The following is a 19,449-nucleotide window of genomic DNA, read 5'->3' as shown; positions in this document are numbered from 1 at the left end:
ATCAATCTAGTAAATAAACAGGAAAACTCCTAGCAAGCGCCTCATACCCCCTCGGATTCAAATGCAAATGATCCCCACTATCAAACTCCGCCTTCAACAAATCCTTCCCAGCCCCATCATCCCTCCTAGCCACCTTATCAAAATCAGCCACCCCATCAAACACCCCCGACTCCCGTATCCACTTATTCACCCTCTGTCTCGTCCTCTCCCGCTCAGGATCTGAGTACGGCTGCACGACGGACGAATTGCTCGGCGTCCCGAAAGGTGTGATGGTCGCTCCGATGACCTTAATCCCGGCGGCGTGGAGCCGCGTGATTATTTGTCTGTAGGACATTATGATTCTATCGCCGACTATTTGCTGTGCTGTAGGGGAGGTGGATGCTGTGCCGATGTCGTTGACGCCTTCGAAGACGATCGCGTGGGTTATGCGTGAGTGCGAGAGCACGTCGCGGTCGATGCGCGAGAGGGTGTTGGGGCCGAGACCGTCGTGGAGGAGGCGATTGCCGCCGGCGGCTTGGTTAAGGAGGGAAAGGGTGTTGGTTTGGGGGTTGTTGTGAAGGTAGGGGAGGAGGAGGTCGGGCCAGCTGTATATAGTAGATCCTGTGTCAATTCTTGTATACATTGATGGGGTTACAAGGGGAGGAGGGGATACCGATTATTCTCATTCGTATCACTCCCCCGTCCATCTGTTATACTATCGCCGATGATTGCGCACCCGTGGTATGTCTCCGGGAGGAGGGCTTCGATGGTGGAGATGAAGTACCTTTCTCTTTCTGTTAGTATACTTGTCTTCGACATGCCACAAGCAGCCGACAAACAGAAAGAAAAGGGGGATATACCAATGCTCCACACCCACTACATCCCCTCCAACTATACTATCTTCGCCAACTAAATCCCCGAACCCCATCCAGGACGTCGTCCGACTCCCCGGATGCGACGTAATATCCGTCCCGTTCTGTCCACTCTCCAGATACAGGTCCACTGTTAGTGTCGTGCTCGCTTGTTTCGGGAGAGTTATCGGGTCCGAGACGATGAGACTCCCTGCTGGGACGAGGATCGAGGTGTCTCCATCGAAGGAAATTGGGGTTGTAGTATCCGGGATGATGGATGCGCTGCCGAGGGTGTTGTTGGGTGGGAGGGAGATGGCTACGGAGGTGATCGGGAGGTCGGTACTGCCGAAGGCGTTGGAGAATCGGAGGCGGATGGTGCTGGCGGGTTGAGTGAGGCGCAGGGTTTGGCGGAGGGTCGTGTTGGGGAAGATGGAGGGGGTGGAGTTCTGTTCTTGATTAGTGGTGTATACGATATGGGGAAGGGAGAGGGGGGCCTACGAATGGGGCTGGAGGTAGGTTGGCTGGTTCGGTCAGTTGGGGCATCGCGGTCCAGATGTCGACCCAGTGGGATTGGGATCGGGATTCAGACTGGGAGGAGGGGAGGGGGGTGGACAGAATGGGTAGGGTTAGGGAGAGGAGAAAAAGGAGATAGTGGGGGAGATTATAAACATTGTTACGGGCCATTGTGTGCGAATGATCTTCATGAACAGGATATTCTAAACCGATCACCTTCGACTCATGGATGGTCGGTTTGAGTAGACGGAGACTGTTGTTGATATACGATGGGCTACCGGCTAAATGGCTAATCTACGATGATCGACCGGCTCCACGAATGCGGGGAAGCATATCAGGCAATTTACCCTTGTTTGCTATCATACAGACGATGTACATCAAGCGTGGCTAATTACAGACGGCTATGTACAAGCGGATGTTCATGCGCCCTTAGTAAGTCTTCAGTGTTTCGAACCACTCCTCGAACAGCTTCACTTTGGCATCAGATGCGGTCGGAATCTCTCCCCATCCATCACCCACATGCTGCACCTTCGCGTTCTCTCCCGTGGCAGGCCACTGGGTCAGGGATCCTCCATTGGGATTGCCGGTCTTGATGAAGTTGGCCCAGTATCCGTTCATCTTCCGTGCGATGGAGTAGTCTGCCGCCGTCCATGGCAGGTCCGTGCCGTACAGGTTGTTCAGAACATAGTTAATCTCGGATTCGTGGTACGCGCCCTGGTCCTGGCCTGGGGGAGCGTGGTCCCAGAAGTAGGTATACACAGGACTGGTCCTCGCAGTCGCCCAGAGCTGTGCCCACAGCCAAGTGCCCACCTTGGACCGGTCGGTCCACTGGGAGTTGTAGGCTCCCGGGGCGGTTCGTGTGGTATTTCCGGGATACAGCTCCAGAAAGCGAGAGAGCCATGGCTCGCTGAACGTCTCGTTCATGTCTGCCAGGTACTCGGACACGGTGAGGTTCAGGCCGTAGCTGGCCCCACTTTCGTCCTTGGTGTTGCCCGTAATGACAGGAACGTCCTGCGCCAGACCCTTGATGAGAGTGTTGTAGTAGGTGTCCGGCATTGCGTAGTAGTCCAAAGTGGCCCCGAAGCTCCATTCGCTGGTGCTGCCGAATGTTCCGCCCGACACGACGAGATCCTCCATGGGCAGTTCGCGCATCTCGGCGATGGAGCTGCAGTTCAAGCTGGCCATGAAGCGTTCTCCCTGGGCCAGCTGGTCCTCCAATGTGCTGTAGCCTTCCGCCAGACTGGTGCAGAGGGGATCGTGCGGATCCCGAACTCCACTTTCGATGATGGCGCCGACAATCAGGCCCTTGGTCAATGGGCTGTTGAGGATGTGCTGGGTGGCAGCCGACCCAGCAGACTGGCCCATAACCGTGATGTGGTCGGGATCACCGCCAAACGCGGCGATGTTCTCATGGATCCACTTGAGCGCTGCAAATTGGTCGAGCATGCCCCAGTTGCCGGAGCTGTTGGATCCCGTCACCTTGTAGAACTCCTCCGACAACTCCGGGTGCGCCATCCAGCCGAATGAGCCTGTGCGGTAGTTGTAGTTCACAAAAACGATACCCTGGTCAGCCATGCCGCCACCATCGAAGAGGGCATCCGCAGCCGTCGACAGAGCGGGATAGCTCCACATGACAACCGGGAGCTTTGCGTCTGTCGAGTTGGCGGGACTCCATATGTTGAGGTTCAAGCAGTCTTCGTCGATGGTATATTCGGAGCTGCCCTGGGTGGCCGAGGGGCATACGTTTCCGAAAGACTTCGCATCAAGGGTGTCGTTCCAAGCGCTGACGGGCTGGGGTGCCTTCCAGCGGTTTTGACCCCCGGTGGTGGCGGCAAAGGGGATGTTCTTCCAGACGGTAATGTCTTTCCAATGCGTTAGGTTACCGGCCGGCTCGCTGGTGAAGGCTGGGTAGCCTTGAATACCACCATACTGCGTGTCGATGACAGTGTCATAGAGCGCTGCATTGGCCCCGGTCAGGAGAGGAATAAGCGTGGCGAGAGCGAGTCTCGCACGGCGTGACTGATCCATCGTGTGGTTGAACGCTAATGTGGGATCAATGGGATGGTCACGATGGTAAGGTAATGATTCGAGATGCTTGGGGAGAGACAGCACTTAAATAGATGCCGCAATGCGTCGGAGAATGGACCCCCTAACGGTGCTCCCACGGGTGCCATGCATCTTCACGGATATTTGCGCCGAGGGATACGCGGCCTGCGATCCCATTAGTATGAGGATCATTGCCTTACCCGGTTCCCTGACGATCCCCTCGGACGAGATGACGCAAAATAGATTGACTTGGAACCGTGGTACAACGCCTGCCCTGCGGAAATAAGGTAGGGGACACTCGATCCGTGGCTTGTGATTGGCCTCGCTTAAAGCTCCGCAGGTCGGGGGTCGGGAGTCGGAGCCAAAAATATGAGGCTATTTCCGAGGGTTATGACTTTGGGTTTCTTTCAGCTTATTCGCAGCTATTAGACCGGAAATGGCATGTTCTTGGCATACCTTTTCTTGATATCACGTCGGGGCGACACGTAATCCCTCACTTTACTTGGATATCGGCCGGTTGCTTCCCAGATTACGAAGGACTTTTCACGACCGTCCGTTCCAACCACTCTTAGTGCTCCATAGATTGGTTTCATCAGAAGTTTCGTTGGATTGATCGTCGGAACGATTCTACGAGATATCCCTCTCTAAAGATCCACGATACCATGTTGTGAATTCAAGAAGTAAGACTCGGCGCTTCCAAGTGTCCATGCTAACCTTCATGCCCAATCCTGGAGACTCCACTGGCAGTATGTACTCCAATCCCCCTCTGATAACAGCAAGATCTGACTTGCGTGTAATCAAGACATCTCGCCTAGCCAAGATCGAGATTATGTGCCTCGATCCCGAAAACCAGTTATATGGTGCGAAGAAATGGCGGACGTACAACTCTTTACTGACTTCCAATTTATTCAGATCAGCAGTACACACTAAGGAGTGAGTATCCAGAAAGACAACCTTGCCGGCCACACCGATGCAATGAGTGGTGTAGCGGCTCAGGGTGGCTAATTGGTTTATAAGGCATTGGTTCGATGGCCGATTAATGTGAGTTAGTTTGTTCTCCGCCAGGACCGTATCTTCCTGCTGGCTTGCACATACTGCCTTTGGACTAGCAGGCAGAGCTGGCATGCCTAAGCTGAGCCATTTACTTCCGATAACTTGAGCACTGTGCGTTGTCTGGTTCCGAACGGGCAAGGAAAAGCATTATTGATCTCTAGACCACCCAAATCAAGGTTGATATCGATTATTGCTCCTTCTGTCCAGTCGCTCCAGGAACAGATACGAGCGGCCGCACCTTCAAAGCGGATAACTTGTTATTCCGAACAATCATGCCGCAGCCACTTGCAGATGCCAGGTTTGGATGAATATTCTCGCGCATCCTGTTCGTGGGCGCTAAAATTCCATAAATGATCCGTTTCCCGAGTGGACAAAATAAAGTTGCCTGCGACATCACTAGCCAGTACCTGAGTTATCGCATGCCAGCAGTCTAGACGTGGTTGGAAGAGCACTTCGCCTGGAAGCCAACTTTCGTCTGTATCTTCTTGAGATTTCAGCCGAATCTTACATTTGACTCGTCAACACTCAGAAGGAGCCTAATTTCGGGCAGCCAGTTGATTGTGTGAACACTGATCTTATGGCAATGGAGTGTGCGTATCTTGTTGTCCGTTCCTAGATTGTAGAAGCATACTGACCCATCGTCCTTACTGCAAAATACAGCATCTTATTGGGGGTCCACATGCCCTGATAGCGGAAAACTCACGTGCAGCGGTGATGCCTTCTCACTCTCGGAAGGAATAGGCCGAGCTACAACCAGAGAGGGGTGTAAGCCTATCGACAACTTGAAAGACAACATCTACCATCAAGCCGCACTCATCAAAACAGCAAAGCCGAGTTACAGTATATGAAACATGGTCAGGATATCCAGCATGGCCAGGATTAGAAGTTTCATGATTACGTGCACACCTCAAGCTCCTCCCACATGCGACGCCGACCAGAACATGTGCTACAAAGACAGCTGGCGATAATTCCGCTTACACACAATAGAAGAGAAGTCCAAACTGGCCAGAGAGGCTCTCTAACTTAAATATCGTCTCCACCAACGGACCGACCAATGAATGAACGGGTAGCCGTGGGGGGGCTGTGAAAATGGAAAACACGACCCCAACACGCATTGGGCAAGGTAGCTAGCCAAGAGCGGTTTATCGATTTTGGTCTAGCGGTTAGTGCTTCGACAGTAAATGTGCGGGGTTACGAGGCCGTAAGGCAGCTGTTGGGCAGTGACAATACCTTAGACACTCAGATTGTCATCTCACCATAGATAGCTTCACCTTCTGTCTCCCTACCCTTCCTTCTACCACCACCGTCAGACACATTGGACACTCCAATTGGTTCAAGACACTTCTTCATCTTTCACCTTATTAAGTGTAAGCCCTATCACAGTTGCACAAACGCACTTTATATACGGAACTTCCTGGGCCGGCCTTTTCTGTGTCACCGTGATAGTAACTTTATAGTTGTCTATATCGTGCTGCGATCTAGGAACGATGTCAAGCCCCATGTTATGTGATTGGTGTCAGACAACGGTCTTTGACAAGCATCTTCTGGCCGTGATTGATCCCGGCAGGGATCCGATGTCCATGGATCAGAGCCCTTTTAGTGTGATGATTGACCCACTGGCATATTTCGGTAATCGGAATGCGCTTGATGGGTTCCAGCGGTCCTTTCGTCGAAACAATGAATTGCTATTGCAGAATGCGGCCCGGTGGTGTATCTTCTGTATGCTTCTTAGAAATTTACGAGGTGGACTACGCGATGATTTCGAGTTCACAATTATCGTCAACGATCCCTGGCAGTGGTCCACAGTGACTGTTGCCGCGCACGATGACGAGAATACGAATCGCACTGGTTACTTTAGAGTCTATAAGACAATTAGCCCTACCAAAGTCGCATTGTCTGGCTCGACCTTCAGTGACGCGCGGCTAACAGAACAGGGTGTCGATATCTGTCCAGGAAATAACGATCTTCCCCAGCATGACAGCTCACTACCTCGGCAACTAGTTCGAGATTGCCGGGCTCTCCGCGCCCTGATTGACGATTGTTCGGCTAACCACTCTAATTGCAAGCCACGGGAGGGCTTAGGCTCTCCTTCCTTGCTGCTTGAGCTTTCTGGAACCTCAGAATCACCGGCAGTACGTCTCATCAAGACATCAGACATCAAGGTCGTGCCAATTCACTACGTCTGCCTGAGCTACTGCTGGGGCGGATTACAGCCAAACATGACGACGACCAGCCGTTTGGACTCATACTTAGCCGGAATTGATACAACAGAGATTTCTGAAACAATCCTGGACGCCATCCGTGTCTGTCTTGCGATGGGCTACCAGTACTTATGGGTGGATGCGCTGTGTATTGTGCAAGACTGCGAGCCAGACAAGATTGTCGAGCTAGGTAAGATGGCTTCTATTTACTCGGGAGCCATCCTCACAATATGTGTCATGTCGGCCAAAAGTGCGACGGAAGGCTTCTTACGACAGGCCTATCCTAACTGCAGTGACCACCAGTCAATACGCACATGGCACGCAGATATACGCGACGAACTAAGCCAACTTGTGACGGGTTTCCTAGAAATACGGAGTGATTTCTCCGACGATGACATTTTTGACAGTCCAATTCTGAAACGAGGCTGGACCTTCCAAGAGGCGCTTCTTAGTCCACGCCTTGTTATGTTCTCTGCTCATGGTCAGAGGCCTGCATTGCGATGCTCCACGCATACTGTCCAATCGGACGGTGGTCGGATCACAGCGCACCCCAAAACTTTGGTGAACCTTGGGGAAGTGGAGCAAGTAGTTGAAAGGGCAAAGTCAGAAGATAAATATTGGACAGAATACTCTATTCAATCGGCCAAAGCCGAAGAATGGGTCAAGGTTGTTCAACAATATTCTCGGAGATCATTGACATTTTCGGAGGACAAGATGCCCGCCCTCATGGGCATTGTGTCAGAGTGGGAGTCACTGTTTATGCCGGGTAAGTATTGGGCCGGTCTTTGGTCCACGACCTTGGCCAAGGACCTCATCTGGAAAGTTAATAGAAGATCCTCTCCCCGGTCAGCCTACGAGTCGTACGTTGCACCGTCATGGTCCTGGGCGTCTCGTGCCCATCCCGTCTATTATCAGAGCTTGGGAGAGATAAATACTTTTGAAGGCGAGCATTCATTTGAGGTCGTCTCGTGTGAGGTGATTCCCGTTCACAAGGACCTGCCAAACGGCGCGATCAAATCGGCACAGTTGACTGTGAAGTGTATCGCGGAGTTGGTTGACATTGAGGGCATCGATTCAGAAAATGTTTTCTGTAGAGCGTCAAGTGGGGAAGTGGACCTTGCAATTGACGACAGTCCTAGGCCGCAGCATCTCACAAAAGCCTGGCTTCTATACATTAACGATGCGGAGCCGTATAATAACTCGCATGGAATTGGGATAGCAGTTGTTGAAGCCGACATCACTGATGCTGATGGCACTAAGTTATACAAGCGAGTAGGTAGCTTTGTTTGCAGGGGGCCTGGGCTCACAGGCCCACAAAGGACTTTCACACTTATGTAAATGCAAGATAGTGTCTAGATCATGGATCAAAAGTATAGCCTAGGGAAATGTTGGTTTGGGCTCATCCAGACTCGGGACGAAAGTAGCGCTCCCAGGCCCCAGTGCAGCATCAAGGTGCATATCATCAAGCACTCTAAGCGGGTCCAGTATGGTAAATCAGTCATCTGCTCACAGAGAAAATACTCCCGCGGCCGGATATCCTATGGAGTTGCTCGGAGACCGCCCCGGAGATCCAGGCATCACTCATGCAGAACACTGCTGTTTCATCATAGTTGCCGAACAACATATTAATCCCGAGGATCAGAATGGGAGGGTGTTGATAGAGTACAAACAGGAAACTCTAGCGCATTGCCAGATGGTTAACAGAGACAGGTGACGCCATTTACAATAGCGCGCTCCCAGGGGAAGTTGCCTCCGGTGGCTAGTTTGTGGATCGTTGAAATGCCGGCCTTTCAGTACTGATTCTTCTATGTAGGGATCCCTGGCATATCAAAATCTTTCACACATACGATTGAGAACCATATTCTTGGCTATGGGGTTTCGGCAGTATCCGGAAAAGGCCAATTATTGCCCACCTATTCCCGAATACTTATTGATCTAGGCAGCTTGCCCTAGCAACACCGTTCTAAACACCAGTTCAGAGTATCATTTTCATCAATTTGGGCTCCCCACACCTCGGCCTCAATATGCTTGAGAGACAAAAAAGGGGGAAATGCGTCACTCGCTTACAGACCACTTTACTTTCGCACTAGGGGAGTTCGGGAAGGTCGAGTTTCGGCTGTGCTCATTCTCCGGGGAATTTCAGACAACAGAAGTCCTTTATCAGGCTCGAAATCCAATTATGGAGCTTATTATATGACTGATAGGTCAAGTTTACATAAGTACAGATAGCAAAGCCGTTGGAAATAAACACCGATAAGTTAAATGCGGCAAAGCTGCACGTAGTGTTTCCAAATCCCGAGTCAATAGGGTAAATCCCGATCGAATCAGCGTTTCGGCAAACCGTGCGAAGATAAGGGCCTGCATCCATAAAAAGCGTCGCTCTAGTCTATATCATCTGCCTACCAGATCATTATTCTACCCCGCGCATTTTGTCATTTTACCTACAACAATCATGAAGACTCATCGTATATCAGACCTTTCCATTGGGATCATTTCCCTTTTCTCCGGGGCGGCTAACAGCCTTGCCCCTCGTTGGCCGAGTATTGATTACAACAACTTGACTGTCGCTTTAGTTCGAGCACCTCCCGTCAATTGGCCCCTGCCCTTGATGAACAAGGATTGGACTGATGTTGAATTCGACTTGGACGGCTCCGTCGAGAAAGGCGTCGGTTTGATCAAGCAGGCCGCTGACAATGGTGCCAATCTTATTGTTTTTCCTGAGCTATGGTTTCCTGGGTAAGTACCTCCCTTCGAATGATGATAAAGGGGATATATATTGATGTGCATGATGCAAATCCTAGTTACCCTAAAGGAATTGCAGATAATGTCTCAATCGCAAACCACCTCAAAAACTACTACGATAACTCTCTAGTTGAAGGAAGTTCACAGTGGAATAAGCTTCTTTCAGCTGCGAAAGAGAATCATATTTACGTTGTTCCCGCGTTCTCTCACCGTCAGGGTGATTACATCTACATGGCACAGGCGTTGATTTCTCCTGCTGGTGAGACAATTTTACTTCGTCATAAGCTTAGGCCATCTGGCGGGGAGCGAGAGATCTGGTCTGACGGCACCATTGAGGAACTGAAGGTGGTCGCAACCCCTTACGGTCGTTGGGGGTTGCTAGAATGCTGGGAGCATTTCCATCCTGCCATGACATATAATGTTCAGTCGCAAGTTGAGAATTTGCATATCGCCTCATTCCCATGTTAGTTTTCAACCCGATTTAAAAATTACCCGGGACTAATTATGGTTAGACATGCCGGACAGTGGGAACTCTGAAGCAGCATATTGGGAGTCTCTTGATGTCAACGTGGCAGCTACCCGAACTTACGCTGTCAACTCACAAGCTCCAGTAGCTATGGCTGCGGTGGGAAACGTGCGTTTCATTGATGGGTTTGGTATTGACTTAGAGGTAATAGAAGCCTCTGCGTCGTTTGATAAAGTCCCATTGGCGTACACATCTTTTAATACTACGGGACTCGGAAGTACCGTTCCGTATGACACTGATGGAGAGCAGTCGTGGGGAATCCTGCAGCAGATCAATGCTGGTTTCCCCAGCTACATTCCCCAAGTGATTGGAAGCTATGTACAGCATCATATAGTGTCTATCTCCGCTCTTCTTGCGAGTTCCAAGCAATAAGCGCAAATTCATTAAGATAGATGAATCATCTCTAATGAGATTTTCACGAATTGATTGATTTCCCCTGCTTCTTTTGGCAACTAATTTCGATCAAATTATCACATAGATCGATATTCCTACAAGTAGCCTTGTAAATACAGAATTGCATGACGCAATTATTTATCCCTAGAGTAATCGTTTGGTCTCTTCCGGCTGTGCCCATCCTTAATGTTTCTGAAGCATTTGAATATAAGGGTTTTCATTTTCCACGCTCAAAGTGACAAAGGACGTCGCACAATATATAATCGCAATTAAGTCGTCACTCAGTGAAAAGCGCTCAAAGCATGCGCATGCATTGTTAGTATATTCTTATCACATGACGGATTAGACGCCAAAATTTATCTTATTAAATATAAAATTTCAAACAGCAATGGAGGTGGAAGTTAAGAACTCGGATGACCTTTGCGAGGCGTGTGTATTCGGCTTCCATCGATATAGGTGAGAACGTGACCCCAGAGATGTTGTCACCCTTCCATAAGAGGAGAAATGTTAATAGATATGAGAAGGAACTTGCAGATGCCTTGCTATGAGAACAAAGTAAAGGAGGTTCCTTCGACTTGTACTTGAACCTAGGTCGAGGACATCGGCGTAATCTTGAATGGCCGATATTCGGAGTGTCAGAACAGAGTCCTGGAATACTTGGCTCTAAGCACCGAGCCAGAATGCGATGTTACTAGTCGACCGGGATTTGCTCATCCCTTAAATTGATACCGGGCTATGCCCCCCGTAACTGTTTTGCCGTACACGGCGACGTTGAATTTGGTATACCGCCCGAAAACTTCTTATCCCAACGGCTTGTCCCAGAAAGAAACTAGCCCATTCCATGGCATCAGGTGCACCAAATCCGTGGACCTTTGTAGATACGCCGAACCCGATTCACCGTTGTATAAGCCTATTGATTCATCACTATTAAGGGAACTGTTATATAACTTTGTCCCCTTTGCCATTCCTTACTCAATTGGCGAACACTATACCACCTGGCGTAACAGCCTGGATCCCTACCCCATGGGAAGGTCAGTAAGGTATAGTAACTACTCTCTTGGTAGCTTACCCCTTCCCCTGTCTCCAGTTGTTACGAGCGCGGTTGGGCATGCTGTCAGGTGTATCATCGATTTCGCCTGCAGCTATCGGCGCAGGTTTCTGAGTGCAAGCGAACCTATGACGCGTAAATGGCAATTGAGCGATGTGGGTTCGAATGCCATAGATCCATTAGTGTGAGCAAAGACCGGCGGAAAAGGTGTTGCTCCAGGCTTGACCCACCAGACAAGCTCCGAGAGGACTTTGGGAAAAGTGAGCTAGCCGCCTGTGACTGAAGAATACGAAGAGCGACTCTGGATTCTAGGTTCACCTCAAAATAAGTCGGCTGACTACCGCTCACATTCGAGCCGGCCACGCGGGCAGGTCGACCGCCCTGTATTCTCGTATGAAAGGTGTCTTTATTGGTTCAATATATCCCTCAAACTACTTCAGTGGGACACTAGTTGATTTATAACTAGTATAAAGTTAATATATTTTATTATCAGAGTATTCTACCACCTTACTGACGGTTATTCAAATTGGTATTATCTTAAACTACTTTAATGATATAAGTGTTTTATGTTATCTCTAAATTTGGGTTACCTAAAAATATGAAAACTTTATCAGCATCTTATCTTATATCCTTACAGTCTATATAAGGTATTGCAAAATTACAATCTTATTGAGATATGCTTTTTCTGAATATGCCGACCCCGCCCGTGTGTCTGACTTGATTGTGAATTACACTAACTGGTTGATTTAGTTACTCAAGGTAACAAACTGACCAATGTTACTCATTGGATAGTCTCGTGGCGCAAGAAAGAGAATTGGCACCTGTCGTTATCGGTTCGGGCGAATTTACCTCAAGCGAATATGCCGGTTGGTGGTGACATGGCCACACAGCCAGATGGGATGTATTCACGGATTCCTTGTTGAGGACTGCGCCACTGATCACTGGTTCATGCGTTCCTCCAAACAACTGTTTCACTGTGCGAGATTTACGGATCCGCGCAGTATCTATATCTTCACTGCCAGTTTGGATACAATAATGTAAATACCCCGCAACAGACGAATGTCCAGAACGTATGTGACCTTGTATCCAACAAGCCAGACTGTGTTGGTGCTTGTGTTGATAGTGTACAGCAGATAATTGCCGGGAGCAATAACAATAAAAGCTTGTTCATCCCCAGTTCCAGCAGACAATTCTCCAGCAGACAATTCTCCAGGTGAAGTTGGAGCCATTGGTTGATTGCATGACCCCAGGGACCGTACGAAGGCCAGCGCGAAGGAATTAGATCTGATTTACACTGGGCAATTATAAACACTGACCTGAATAATATCAAACGTAATTTAGATTCTAATTATATTACTACTAGTAGGTTATCATTTCAAAAGATCTGTGAAATTATAAGTAATTTATAGTTACCAATTTATCTGCCATATTTAATTTTCTTGGATTACAATGAAAAATAGTTGAAAATTATTGAAATAATTTCTATATTTTCAATCCAATCCCAACTGTACAGATAAAAGAATTTTCTTATCTTAAACTGACTACCAGTTAACAATCAGGTTATAGTTAAGGTACAAGGTCAGGTATAGTCACTCTATTTATACCCAATGGCTGCTATTAACAGCTGTAGAAAGCCGGGCACTAAGATAATGATTGGTCTGATGGCAGCACACACATGATCTTGTGATGGTCCAAGCTGGCAGACTAAGGCCTCGCCGAGCTTGAATTTACTGCTATGACATCTTGAATGAGCAATCTATAGATGTGAAAAATCCCCTATTTTTTTACCACCCTTAACCAATTCTTGGCGGGATGGATGATAGGCGTCCTTGACGGGAAAGCCAAGATAGCATTGGAAGAGACACCATGCCCCTCCCAACATTCCAGCTTATGTGACCCAATTAGATGGTCACCGCAGCCCTCGAACCAATTACGCGATATCTTAGGTCACCAAGAGAAGTGGGCGCTTACCACACGCACCACCCACCTCCAAAGCCCTATCCAACGCTGTAGGTGCACTAAAATGTGCTACTCCACTTCGACGGCGCTTAGCACTGACCTGCCACGATGGACGCTGTTAGACGCCGGGTGGGATGGCATATCAAAATGTCCCTTCTTGTTTAGCTCAGCCTTGCTCTTGAAGACCGAACAGTGTGTATATAAACAAATATAGCCTTGCAGACTTCATGCGAGACACCTACTGCGACTTGAGCTCACCTGGGAAGTTCGTCGTTTGCTGCCCTCCATATTTGCTGCAACAACCCTGCAGCACATAATATTGGTGAGCTGGGGTCCCCAATTACATATCGCAAAACTGCTAGATCAGTCAATATGAACGACATCGATAGTCCAGTTGTAGACTTCAGCAGAGAGGATCCCGTCGATCCGAGTGTGCTGGCAGGTAAGCCGTGATGCCTCCATGCGAAAGGCTACCACTGACAAATAGTGCCCAGAACTACCCAAGGGCAGCCGTGTCATATCCACCGAGGAGCATGGCATAAGCTTCTGGGGCACTACTGGCCGGATCAACGTTGAATTGGCTGATGGAACACCCGTTTCATTCTTCATCAAGGCCGTGACGAAGGAAAGGGGCAAGAACATGGTTTACGGGGAGTATGAGTCTATGAAAGCCATATACAACGTTGCTCCGAACTTTGCCCCAAAGCCGATCGCGTGGGGGTCCTACCAGGGATTGCCCAGATACACACTTCTTCCTCTGCGGATATCGTGATATGGCTGCTGACATGCCTGACCCGGATAAATCCGCTGCTCGGTTGGCTGCTCTTCATAACAACAGCGCATCTCCGACGGGGAAATTTGGCTTCCATGTGGTCACCCACAATGGCAATTTGCCACAAATGACTGACTGGGAGGATAGTTGGGAGATATTCTTTGCTAAGAGCATGAGGCACGCTCTTGATCTTGAGACTGCAGTCAAAGGCTGGGACCCAGAATTGGATTTCTTAGTTCCAGCGTTGTTTGAAAGGGTCATACCGCGCCTACTCCGGCCACTTGAGAGCGAAGGATGGTCAGTGAAGCCTTCGCTGATCCATGGTGACCTGTGGTACGCCAATTCGGGCATCGACACGGAGACAGGAGAGTCGCTTGTGTTTGATGCATGCTGCTTCTACGCCTACAATGAATGTGAGTTAGCAGGTTTCTATGGTGAAGGCACTGAAGCTGACCGACGGGACACCAATGAAGACGAATTTGGGCAATGGCGGCCGATCTGTAACCGATTCGGTGACGAATACCTGGAGGCCTATCGTTCCTATGCTCAGATTTTGCCACCGGAGGAGGATTACGACGGGCGTTTGGATCTTTACAAATTCTGAGAGTCTGACTGAGTGACGAGATGATACAGAAAACACTGACAAGTAGTAGACGGTTCAATACCCACGTATCTGCCCTGTTTGCGGATAATGCATCACTAAGAGAGCAGTATGAATTCCATCCTGTGTCTTCGTGCCCAGCATCTAACTGAACATTATTTTAGGATACTCAACGATATCCGAGATTTGGTGGCCAGGTACGGGTCTGGAGTAGAATATGAGGCTTCAGAAGCGTCTGAAGGGCGATCTCAGTGAGGTGCCTTAAACGGTTCTGAGAAAGAATAGCTGCCATGATAAGAGTGGCAATAATGCGACCTTGAAGCATTTACGGATATGCGCATTCCTTGAATTACCTTGCACTGAACATTCCCAGGAGGGGCCGGGGTTGGGAGGCTTTGCACAATCTAGCGTAGTTCCAATCCGGACCGGCCACCCATTTCGTACCATACAATAGGCTTGTTCTCAGGTCAATAAACCTTGGCTTCTGAATTAGCCATCAATCATAATTTAATGAGCGGATTTATGAGATATCGATATACACATCTAAGAATTTTTTCAGAATTTCCTAATTATTATCAATACTGTTATGATAGCTTGAAAACTAGTATTCTTATTTTATTATACTCAGCGCCCTTGAGAAATCTATAAGAATATTTATAATACTAATTATAACTTATTTAGCTTTCACAAATACTACTAGTAAAGAAGTTTCAGTCACAAAAAGATGTCTGTTAAATAGTATTACATGAGTGGCCGGTCCGGATGGGAACCAACATTGGAGGATAAATTAACCTTAGAAACTTATCGGTTTCTAGAAACTTGACATCTCAGTGTGCAGAGAGATATACTTGTACGTGAATATATATTGGTATAAGTAAAAAACAAAGATAATAAACGGTTGTACATTGAAGATAGTTAAGAGAGTAGTCAGAAAATGTACATTAATATACTATTTATCTGTGAAGGAAAAAAGTTCTCTGCTGATAGTTGATTGGGAAGATAGCTTAACCCCAAAATTTTGAGCCAAAGGTCTCCTCAAGCTAGAACAGGCAAAATCAAATATATTAGATAATAGTAGTAATGTAACCCAGCTTTCCTAGGAGTTATTAGCGGTTCTGACCAGGCCCTGGAAATATTCGTCACCTGGCGACCGGGAGGGGCGGGAGTCTGTGCACAATCCATAAGTACTGCCAGTCTATAGCCTCAATGTATAATCCACTTGCGATCAATCTCTCAAACTGCCCTCGACTCTCATCTAGTCATTCCACCTCTGTCTTCTGAGCTTCTGATCAATCCTTCAACCATTCAAGCCTCCGTTGAATCAGTCTTCTCCTCTTCCTCTTGTTTCTTAGCCAATTGTCGTCTTCTCTGGTCTTTGAGGAGGAAGACAAGAGCGAGAACAGTGCCGAAGGCTGTCAGCCCGACGGAAAACCAGAGCGTACCCCTGTAACCATGAAGCAACTCTGCCTTCGTGTGTCCGCCATCATTTATCTGAAGCTCAATGGTACCCGCGAAACCAAGACCTAGCGAGATACTGTAGACAACGATGGTCATGATCACACTGGATCCCATACCCTGGTACTGACGAGGCACTGCGTTCGAGAAGATGATCGTGGCAGCAGGCAACGATGAATCCATTGCGAAGGTGGCGATGATGGTGGCGAAAAAGAAGTAGGTCCAGTAAATCGAGTGTACGGGTCGCAAGGCCATGAGAAGGGAAGTGAGGAAGTAGCAAAGCATTGCAAACAACATGATGAACGGGGCTGGAACCTTGGTGATTATTTTGCCAACAATTAATGCTGTTGATATGCCGGTGACGAGGATAGGAGATAACCATGCAGCCAGTTGAATAGGAGTTTGGCCACCGATGTTAAGGCATATTCGGATGACGTAGAAAAGCTAGATATGTATGTCGTTAGGTTGAAATATGATCGGGGCAAGGGTCAGTACTTACCCAGATACCAAACGTGGACCAGCCCGCTGCTGTACAACCAAAGACGAAGGCGATGTCGGAAGTGAGAACGGCGACCGGTAGGATTGGATAGCGAGCTAGGCGGATCTCGATGTAAAGGAATGCCGCCAGAAATACAAAACTTAAGATCAGGCACACGTACACGTAAGGTTCGTCCCACGTAGTAACCAGGCTCTGATTCCAGGCGAAGTTGAACAGGACCAGAGCTGTCACACCGCTGGCACCTCCCGGGATATCAAGGCGGTCCAAGGTTTCGCGAATCGTTCGTCGCTGTTTATGCTCATCCTCAATAGGCATGTTTGGAATTGCAAACATAGCGAGGACGAAGAGAAAGGCAACTCCAAAAGCCTGACTCCAGTAGATCCATGGCCACCACGCCATGGCGAAGAGGGCCCCAAAGAGGAGACCCGCCATTGCACCGACTGGGGCTGATGCAGCAAACCATGCGAACCCCATGTTTCGAGGACCCTGGGAGAAGGATTTGCCGAAGATGGCGAGTGCATTAGGCACAGTCAAGGCGGGACCAAGGCCTTGCAAGACACGAGCAAGGACGAAGACGGGCCAGCTGGAATAGACAGAGACTCCTGCCATCATGCTAGTTAAAGCAAGCCAGCCCATACCGATGATGAAGATTGCCTTGTTGCCAAACTCGTCCCCCAATCGTCCTCCGATCAAGACGAATGTGCCTAGAGTCAAGCCATAGCCAGATACTGTCCACGACAGTTGACCAGGCGCGGTGACACCGAATGAGTCTCCGATTATCTCGAGCGTCGAGAGGCTGTTGCATAGGCCCAACTGATTGGTAAACATGGATGAGCACACCGTCATAATGAAGATGATGCGCCGAATCAAGTTGTAGCCATCCGCAACGTAGACGTATTCATCTTGCGCAGCCGGTTCAGAAACCACACCTGAGTCTGTCTGAGTTAGTTCAACGTGTTCAAATGCGTCTAGCTTTTGGAAGATATCTTCAAGGCCTACTTACCATTACCATTCCTCGATGGATTCTCGGAATGATGTGACGCAGTTTCCTGCGCTCCTGGAGACGAGGTACTCATTGTGAATAGAGTTGACTGTTATTTGACGGTAGTGATGGGCGAAGAGGTTTGCAGCGAAGTGAAGAAGTACATTATTGAAATGCGAAGAGAGTGACCTAAAGAGGTCAATGTTAACCTACTCCGTCCAAAAACACAATGCAGTTTCATTTGATGCTGTTCAGACGTCGATTTGTCAGTTCATACTCGGAGTAATAACACGGTCTATAGTTCCAGGGCAAAAGTCTCCGGGTAAGTCTCCGTTGCTCCGCTGCCCGACTGCCTTACATAAACCACCACAAACAGGTCGCCTCGGGGACATTCCGAGCGACCGCAACTTCAACAGTTCGAGGCGCCTTATCAGCCCATATCAATGGTAAGATAGCTTTCCGCCAATGGTGTCAACATATAACTACCTAACAGCCTAGGATCTCGATAATGATGAAACACAACTTTCTGGTCGTCATTTCCGATGATATCGGCCCGCAAGAATAGCGTTGGTCATGCACCTTGCCAGTATCAATGGGTGACTAAACGCTGGCCGTTGCCTATCCTTGGTGGCAAATAGATCCCAGGGATCTTCAAGAAGATGCCTTCTAGGGGTGATACGGGAAGCAAAGTAACGGTACAATAAGCACTCATCCGATTACTTATCTCATCTTCAATTTAATCTGGACGTAGAGCGACTAATGCTCGCTTATCAGGAAGGGGACATTAGGATTCTGAAACGGTTTGAACACAACATCCTCGATAGGCGTCAAGGTCTATGTCAGAATCTCGGGGCTCATCCGGATGGGGATTTCCTTGCAGTGCACCGGGGTCAGAAATAATATATGTGTAAAAATTTGAAGCCCTAGAGCCGTTTATCGGGTCACGTCAACCAAAAGTGACTTCAGCAAAGTTAACCTAAGGCTGGTGGATATTGGAGATTCCCAATGCAATCTTTGAAAATGTGCTGCTCTAATCCCGCATTCGACAGGCGATGATTGCAATAAGTAATCGTAATGATCAGTCGCTCCGACCATAACAACAAAGTCTAGGCTAAGATGACCGCAATAGCTGTGTATGAACCTGGAGGAGCAGTAATCTGCAGCGACGATAAAGCAACCTACCACAAGTGTTCGGTTTTCGTCTTTGCCGTGTGGGCGCATAAAGACGGTATCATGAATGTGAATGTGGCAAATGTGATATAGACATAAGCCCTCGAAAAGTGTCCCAGCGACGGTTGGATAGCAAGCCAAAAATTGTTCCAGTCTCGTTTGGACTGCCGAGTAGTTATCATTCGGATATTATGTAGCGTTACAGCTGATAAAATGAAATTGCCCACTCGAGAGTTTGGCCACCTGAGGGAGTTGAATGGCCTTGACTAAAAAGTGCGGAAACCAGCTAGACCAGAGATCCGCAAATGGGTGCAATGCCGCCGATCGCAACTCTAGGTGTATGTATGGACAACGTTTCATTCATGCATCCATCTACTTGGGATATTGGTCAGAGATGGCTGCATTTAATCTCATCTTCATGGACCACCCGCAGATAAAGAGGGCGCTTTTTTGCAATTCATAAACAGAGGAGCGTCTGCTCATCGGGCTCTCAGCTCTGGACGGGCTACCACGCACTCGCAATTTGTGCCCCCTTGATTGATCGCGACTGGAGATGAAGCGACCAGAAAAGAATTCCTGATGATGGTCACAATTCAGTCAAGGCTCTGGACGAGGACTGATGTGTAGTTTTGGTCAAAAAGCCTAGCAGAAAATGGGTT

The 19,449-nt window shown here is 48.6% G+C and overlaps 5 protein-coding genes across 5 annotated transcripts; 2 read left to right on the top strand and 3 right to left on the bottom strand.

Moving 5' to 3' along the window:
* Nucleotide 1: 1 nt before the first annotated feature.
* BDQ94DRAFT_177185 (SGNH/GDSL hydrolase family protein) lies at nt 2–1,514 on the bottom strand (the record flags this gene model as incomplete). The annotated part of the gene is made up of 4 exons (XM_026772841.1): nt 2–584; nt 653–763; nt 840–1,276; nt 1,329–1,514. The coding sequence occupies 4 exons, from the start codon at nt 1,512–1,514 to the stop codon at nt 2–4; spliced, it is 1,317 nt and encodes a 438-aa protein (XP_026628076.1).
* A 253-nt stretch (nt 1,515–1,767) lies between these two features.
* BDQ94DRAFT_177183 (carboxylesterase/lipase family protein) lies at nt 1,768–3,581 on the bottom strand (the record flags this gene model as incomplete). Its single annotated transcript, XM_026772840.1, has 2 exons — nt 1,768–3,437; nt 3,498–3,581. The coding sequence occupies 2 exons, from the start codon at nt 3,579–3,581 to the stop codon at nt 1,773–1,775; spliced, it is 1,749 nt and encodes a 582-aa protein (XP_026628075.1). The 3' UTR covers nt 1,768–1,772.
* Nucleotides 3,582–6,661: 3,080 nt separating this feature from the next.
* BDQ94DRAFT_158431 (carbon-nitrogen hydrolase) lies at nt 6,662–10,283 on the top strand (the record flags this gene model as incomplete). Its single annotated transcript, XM_026768950.1, has 5 exons — nt 6,662–7,409; nt 7,494–7,915; nt 9,102–9,379; nt 9,445–9,848; nt 9,898–10,283. 5 exons carry the CDS (start codon nt 6,662–6,664, stop codon nt 10,281–10,283), a joined length of 2,238 nt encoding a protein of 745 aa, XP_026628074.1.
* Nucleotides 10,284–13,375: 3,092 nt separating this feature from the next.
* BDQ94DRAFT_158430 (Fructosamine kinase-domain-containing protein) lies at nt 13,376–14,939 on the top strand (the record flags this gene model as incomplete). The annotated part of the gene is made up of 6 exons (XM_026768949.1): nt 13,376–13,503; nt 13,701–13,753; nt 13,806–13,965; nt 14,042–14,664; nt 14,790–14,793; nt 14,849–14,939. 6 exons carry the CDS (start codon nt 13,376–13,378, stop codon nt 14,937–14,939), a joined length of 1,059 nt encoding a protein of 352 aa, XP_026628073.1.
* A 720-nt stretch (nt 14,940–15,659) lies between these two features.
* Nucleotides 15,660–17,823, bottom strand: BDQ94DRAFT_177172 (MFS transporter). The gene is made up of 3 exons (XM_026772838.1): nt 17,642–17,823; nt 16,639–17,573; nt 15,660–16,583 (listed from the first exon to the last, which is right to left on the bottom strand). Exons 1-3 carry the CDS (start codon nt 17,712–17,714, stop codon nt 15,990–15,992), a joined length of 1,602 nt encoding a protein of 533 aa, XP_026628072.1. The 5' UTR covers nt 17,715–17,823; the 3' UTR covers nt 15,660–15,989.
* Between the last annotated feature and the right edge of the window lie 1,626 nt (nt 17,824–19,449).

The sequence above is a fragment of the Aspergillus welwitschiae genome (genome assembly GCF_003344945.1).
Source record: "Aspergillus welwitschiae strain CBS 139.54b unplaced genomic scaffold BDQ94scaffold_10, whole genome shotgun sequence".
NCBI classification, from domain to species: domain Eukaryota; kingdom Fungi; phylum Ascomycota; class Eurotiomycetes; order Eurotiales; family Aspergillaceae; genus Aspergillus; species Aspergillus welwitschiae.
Note: the sequence above shows the minus strand (reverse complement) of the source record. Positions and strands in the feature narration are given on the sequence as shown.

Excerpts from the sequence above, each read along its gene's own strand:
- BDQ94DRAFT_177172 (XM_026772838.1), bottom strand. The coding sequence starts at position 17,714 with ATGAGTACCTCGTCTCCAGGAGCGCAGGAAACTGCGTCACATCATTCC. Across the intron at positions 17,574-17,641 it reads TCCATCGAGGAATGGTAATG|ACTCAGGTGTGGTTTCTGAA; the intron begins GTAAGTAGGCCT and ends TAACTCAGACAG. Across the intron at positions 16,584-16,638 it reads GGTCCACGTTTGGTATCTGG|CTTTTCTACGTCATCCGAAT; the intron begins GTAAGTACTGAC and ends ATACATATCTAG.